The 6,707-nt window shown below is 37.3% G+C and overlaps 1 protein-coding gene across 1 annotated transcript; it reads right to left on the bottom strand.

Moving 5' to 3' along the window:
• Positions 1-957: 957 nt before the first annotated feature.
• On the bottom strand, positions 958-3,928 carry LOC137718350 (NAC domain-containing protein 2-like). Its single transcript, XM_068457879.1, has 4 exons — positions 3,373-3,928; positions 2,479-2,763; positions 1,412-1,801; positions 958-1,330 (listed from the first exon to the last, which is right to left on the bottom strand). The coding sequence occupies exons 1-3, from the start codon at positions 3,811-3,813 to the stop codon at positions 1,685-1,687; spliced, it is 843 nt and encodes a 280-aa protein (XP_068313980.1). The 5' UTR covers positions 3,814-3,928; the 3' UTR covers positions 958-1,330; positions 1,412-1,684.
• Positions 3,929-6,707: the final 2,779 nt, after the last annotated feature.

Here is a 6,707-nt window from a genome sequence, read left to right as displayed (position 1 = left end):
TTGAAATCGATAAAAGTGATTACTAAGTTTGTCCACCCTTAAAATGACAAACATACCCTCTATTTAATAAACAATGGCAAAATGATTTGACAAAAGTAAGAGTATTTTTATTATTCTATCCTTATTTAGAGAAAAATTTTCACTGAATAACCAAAATAATTGACGTGGACAAAATCGGGGATTATGTCTATTGATTATACATCACAGGGACCAAAGCGAAAAATTATGTCAATCTCAGAGACAATCTTATATAAAAAAAACCATTGTTGATATGTTAATTTATGTTATTAAAATGAGTGACGAAATGAATCTCGTTCCAACTACAATTTAGCAGAATCCCTGAGCCCAAAGATATCACCATGGCTTGCCACTAGTTATCCCTTTTTTTTAATAAAAAATAATAATTTGCAAAAGATATGCGTTTTAGTTGACAGAAAACAATTTTAATCAAACTAGGGACACGAATTAAACTAGTTAATAATAAGGAAAACTAATGAAAAAGACTTGAAAACTTTGAGTTTTAACGATAAGAACAAAATAAAGAGTAAGATGCATAGTTCCAAGATTGACTTTTTAATGTAAAACTGTGATTTTTCGTTAAATGAACAGTACCGCATACTTTTCATTAAAACTCTCGTCATAATATCCAACAGATATTTTTGCTTCTTTAAGGGTGTCTAAAAAAGATTTCATCACAAAGCCCAAAGGAAGCCACAAATGAGGCCGAACAGCTAAAGAAACAGGTACAGCCCAAAGCTAACAGCAAAGACACTAGAATAAAACCAGGACGACTTTACAGACATAGAAAGGTGAAGAAGATGAAGACGACGAACAAGCGTATCAACAATGAACATAACCTTCTGCAAAATGACGGGAGGTCACGATACGATAACAAAGAAACCTATATACTAATCAGAGCATTTCCAGAAAATGTGACAGATAAGAAATTGTATAACGAATAATCAAAGCTGATTTCCCACAGCTATTCATCATGGAATTACAAACATATTATCAAATGAATGTCATCATCTTTATGTCGAAATTACTTAAAACCCAGAAATGTTTTCTATCAAATCTTTGGAATATGAAAGAGAGATGAAAAACAGAATCAGACAGTAAAATAGGCCTTGCTAAGGGAGGCGCTAGGCAACGGAAAAACATAACCTTTCCAAAAGTTCAAAGTATCCAAATGTAGATATAAGGCAGCAGGATTGAAATCCGGCTGAAGCGGCTGATACTAATAGATTCGATATCGGATTTACCATCATCAGACGTATTAGTCTTTCTTGTTCCAGTGAAGCCCTTGCCCCTTTTTAGGCACAGAGCAAATCTGCATCCCCAAAAAAAGCAAATGAATATTTCTTGGCATGAACCGGAATACAATACGTTGAATGATTTATGTAACTATTACCTTTACAGGTGTTGGTGCCCGCCATTCATCTCTCTCCACTTCGTAATCAACAGTATACTTTATCCCTTAATGTTTCTTAAAGGGTTTTCAGTACTTAAACCCTTCTCATCCTCTGCTGTGCATTTAAACAGAGCGTATACACAGTTTGTCTCAAGCGAAAATTTAGCACCTCAGTAATTTAGTCTGAAAATTTAGGTTGATTCCACCTCTTTGAGATCCAGAGACTCCCTCTAATAAGAACGATCCAGTTGCTTTACCATTTATATTGGATGCTCAATCGATGAGATCATCCAACTCTATAAAATCACCCTCCATAATGGAATGTAAGTGCTTGGCTGCCAAATTATCAAGCAATATAGGATTCCCACCACCAAGCACAGATGCTGGCACCTGCACAGAAAGAAATCCAAATAATTTAGCAGAAAAAATTATAACTTAAAACAGGATCAGACGAACCATGTAATGTAACAAGACGTAATGGAATCAATAGTACACTAGTATTACACCAGCATCAGAAATTTTCAAAAGCCACATGTGTCTAGAAAACTTCAGACTCTGACTAATTCAATAATTTTGAGACACGAAGTGCATAAAATAACAAATGGGAAATTTCTAAGGATGGCAAAATGAGATTTTGGAGATTGTCAAGACTCCATCTACAGGTTTTTACTGTTTTCATCTGTTTGGAAGCATACGGATATTTCTGACTGCAAAGTGCAAAACTATCACAAAAAGAGCATCAGAAAATGTCTGATGCTAATGAAAGACACGCTTAGAATAAGTGTCCCAACAGAAAACAATAATTTTAAACCAGTTTATCAAGGCAACAAACTTCACAAGATGTCCTTTAGATTCTAAAAAATAAGGCACAGTACCATTGATGTGGCAGAATGAAAAACAAAATAAATTATTGAAAAAGGTAGAATATATCAACAATTGAAAAATGAATTCTATTGAACAGCTATGTAAGACTCTGTCGTTTTTAAATAGTATAGTATATCAAGCATGTGAATGATGAAAGTAGCACTAACAGTAGTAGCACAAGAATTTGTTTAAGGTGCATTTACCTGTTCATTAGACTGAATTCTTGATATAGAAACAGGCCTTGTCATGACTCGATCATCTAGCTCAGGGTCCAGCCTCGGATACTTTGACATCTCATTTTTCCTAGGCACAGAAGTGTCACCATGCACTTCATTTTCACTACTACTGGGAGTATGAAATCCATCATGCTGAATTCCAATGTGACGAACAGTGCAAGCACTTTCTTCAGCATAAGAACTTAAACCATGATCTGATACTCTATTTCCACTACGAGATCTCATCAAAATACGGCAAAGGACAAAAGCAGCCTGCACATGAACAGACATACGACATGTTACTCATGTGCACACATGCCATTATATTTAGCACCGTGTAGTAATGACTAAGGGGAGTATCAATCGTATGGCATAACGCACAATGCTTAATCGGCTAGAGAGCTAGACCATGGTTGAACGTCATGAAGAATAAATTTGCAAAAGAGAGTGTCAAAGCCTACATTTCTACTCATGTCTCACCGAGTAAAAAAAAAAAAAATTTCGTCTATGCTTACACAGCCTATTGGGTTCTAATGAGACATTTCCGATAACTATCTACTCGCCAAACAAAACTCAAAATTCTCAACAGCTCAATAGATATGGAAAATTATTCGTCCAACTCAAATATTCAGCAATTTAACCAAAGAAATAAAAAAGGAATAATGCCCCTTTTCCTAATTAACCGGAATCACGCATAAATATGACATTGATACAACAACAACAACAACAACCAAATTATACAAAACAAGAAAAAATATTACATGAATTCTACAAGAATTTCAAACCCTCATAAGACAATTCTACAAGAACTTCAAACCCTAATAAGGCAATGCCCCTTCATCCAAACCGAAATGCGAAAAATCGACAGTGTACGAAAATTACCTTAACATGATCAACCTGAGCATACTGATAGAGAACCCAATCAGTCCTTACGGCGTCGTTTGGCGAATTCCCCAAATAAAACACAAAGCGCGACCTCCTCCCCAGAACCACCTTCCCTCCACCGCCCACCACGTCCCTAACCCGCCCTTGCCTCCGCCAATACCCGCCCTTCGCCCTACTCTCCTTCAAAACCCTAACCGTGTAGCAGAACCAGTGCCTCTTCCTCCCTCCGTGGCCGTACGAGTAACACGCTCTCTCCGGCAGCTCGAACGGATCGTGGCCGTACAAATCGAGCTCCCTGATCAAATCGTACCCGCCCGATTTCCCCGCCTCGGCGGCGTTCTTGTTGGGGAGGTAGTGGCAGAGGAGCTGCTCCTCCGAGGGGTAGAATCGGCAACCGGGGGGCAGCGAAAGCAACGACGTCGCTTTAGGATCTCCCATGCGTAAATGGAGATCGTCAGCTTGTTCTAGGGTTTTTCCGGAATTTCCGATTCGAGCTGCGGAGGTTTTCGACTGCGAGAAGAAGGGTTTACCAAACGGGGACTCGGGGGTTTATGGAGTAAACGAAATAGCGTACCCCTGAAGCTTTCCATCGTGGCGATCCGGTGCGGCTGAGCTGTACGTGCTCCCGCGCATTCCAGCCTTTCAGATGACGCTGTGGGTTTGTTCGGATTACGTGGATGTTGAATGTAAAACGACATGTCGTGGGGGTGGCGGGTGGCGTGGTCAAACCGAAAAGTCAACGGTTCTGTTGGGTACGATATTGGGTTCGGTGACATAAATGCAGACCGAAAATAGAAAACAAAAAGACATTGAAATTTCCAAAACCCGAACAATTTTGTAAGTTAAATTGTTGGTCGCGGTTGTACGAGGTGTGACATATTTGGCACGACGGGCACGTGCCGGTCAAACCTCCAGCAAGGTAGGACAGAACAAATATTTTAGAAAGCGAAATCCATTCAAGAGAGGATCCTCATCGGATTTTCTTTGTAACGATTTTGAAGATTTTTTAATTATATCCGTTTATTATATATCGTGTAATTAATTTTTATTAGGTAATATTTAAATTCAATTTTAAATAAAAAATTTACAATAATTATTAAACGTACGATACACGATAAATGAATGTGATTTGACGATCAGTGAATCCTGTGGCTCCAAAAAAAGTGGTTGTTGGCTGTCTGTGGTCAGTCAACATGTCATGTTTTGCTCAAAATAACGTTTTAATGAATCTAGTTTTCTACACTTCCCAGTTACCAATATCCTAATCATATATAAACGAACGAATCTATAAAAAAGTGTGCAACGCAAAAATTGCTTTAAAATTTTTTATTTAGAACAAAATGTTAATTGAGTTGGTATGAATTGTTCTTTTCGTTAGACCAAAGTTTAAGTTTGAGTACTGGTACATGCAATATTTCTTGATGAACAATCTGTAAAAACTAAAAAGGGTTAAGGCCCATCTCTATTAGTTTTCAAAGAAGCTTGTGGTATGTCTTGATCCTAAGATGAGGTAGCTTTTTATTAATCGTAAAAAATCAAATAAAATTATAGGAATGTTTCTATTAAACATGAATTCGTACTTGCCATTGACATTGTCTAGTTCTTATGACCCCATGTCTAGTTCTTAGACTAGTTTCAATATGTAATGCGGAATGTTTTAAAATGGGTATTTCGTAATTTCCCTTTGCTGGAAAACTTTGCTGTCATGTTTTTGGTAGATACATTTTTAGTGGAGACCATCATCAATGTGAGTCATTCTATTGATGGAGAAATTCTTCGGTTTGGATACTGGACTAGGTATTCTTTGGGAGCAAGACAAAAAAAATTTCGTCACCCCCACCTCCCTGATTTTGTTAGTTTCATCCGCTTCCATTTGCGTCCCACCTTCTTTCACATAACACTCATGATTCACCACCAATAATGACCTTTTCGGGTTTACTTGTGGGATAAAACTATTTCGTTGTCTAAAAAAATGCTCTTTTATTTGAACCTTGAAATACTAGGAATAAAAAAAAAGCACGAACCAGTTACTCCGAAGGAATCCCCCGATCTCATCTCAGTTTAGTGGGACGTTCAACTATAACTACCCACGTGCCAAATTTCGTTTTTAGAGATGAATAATAGGAAGGAAACCAATTTTCGTTTTCAGTTTACTGTGTGGTTTCTATACATTCCAAACAGAAAGGGATCGGCAAAATCAGTGACATATCCTGTTTTTGGTGGTTGCCGTTTTGCGTTTTGTGCCCTGCGTGCAATATGTATTAGCTCTGTTTGTGGCATCGATTTCAATGGAACTTTGTAAATTTTTTTTTTCTTTGCCCAGTATGACGAATTCAAGTTATCCTTTTCCGTGCAGGTACCAATTTTCGTTTTCAGCAGTTTAGTATGTGGTTTCCATTCATTCCAAAGAGAAAGGGATCGGACATATCCCCTTTTTGGTGCGTGTAAGGGGGGGTTTTCAACATCAGGTATAGCAGTTTTGATTTCAATGGAATTTTGGTTTTTTTGTTGGTGTTGTTTGGAAAGTCTTTGAATGTAGTATCGCAAGTCTTTGAATGTGGGGTGGGAATGATATGGCAGCCATGGACGCACCACGAAGCAACACGAAGAGATCAAACAAAATTAGTGTTTTGAGATTTTGATTAATTTTGCTGGAGAAATGAATAACTTTGATTACTGTTTTCATTTTTCGTTTTCTTGCAATTTTCGTAAATCCAATTCGTGTTACTAACAAAAAAATTTCATGGTTTTTTGATGTGTTTCCTTCTGCTAAGCTGCAGTAATGTAGTAATGTGTTATGGAGTTGATATAATAAATGGTCCTGATCAGTCCTTATCAAGAGTTTCTCATCTTTTAGTTCATGTGGATATTACTTGGCATGCATGCTCACTCTATATTTCTCACATTTTTTTTTTTCCATGCAATTTTGTAATGGAGTGGTGTGATGTGTGCCTTCTTAGTTCGACAATTAAGATTTCGTAAGCTAAACAAAATTTGACCCCCAAAACACATTTTACAGCTGCAAACACATGAATCAATGATAAGATCGACAATAATCCCTAAACACAGTCGAAACCGATGCTAAAAAAGTTGCCCAGTATCTAACTCCATCCCATATCTCATCTATTCCCACTCCCTTATAATCTTAAAAAAAATCTTCTATTTCTCTCCAACCAAGTGCTTAATTTTTAAATATTTGACAATAACCGGAATCGTTAAGTGGTTAACAGGAATCATTAAGTTTTATTGAATAAATAACCGCAGGTATCCGTAACGCAGTTACTTAGTACTAACCAAGGAGAGGTCTAAAGTTATGCAAGCAGCTCAACCAA

This window comes from Pyrus communis, chromosome 15 (genome assembly GCF_963583255.1).
Source record: "Pyrus communis chromosome 15, drPyrComm1.1, whole genome shotgun sequence".
In the NCBI taxonomy this organism is placed as follows: Eukaryota; Viridiplantae; Streptophyta; class Magnoliopsida; order Rosales; family Rosaceae; genus Pyrus; species Pyrus communis.
Note: the sequence above shows the minus strand (reverse complement) of the source record. Positions and strands in the feature narration are given on the sequence as shown.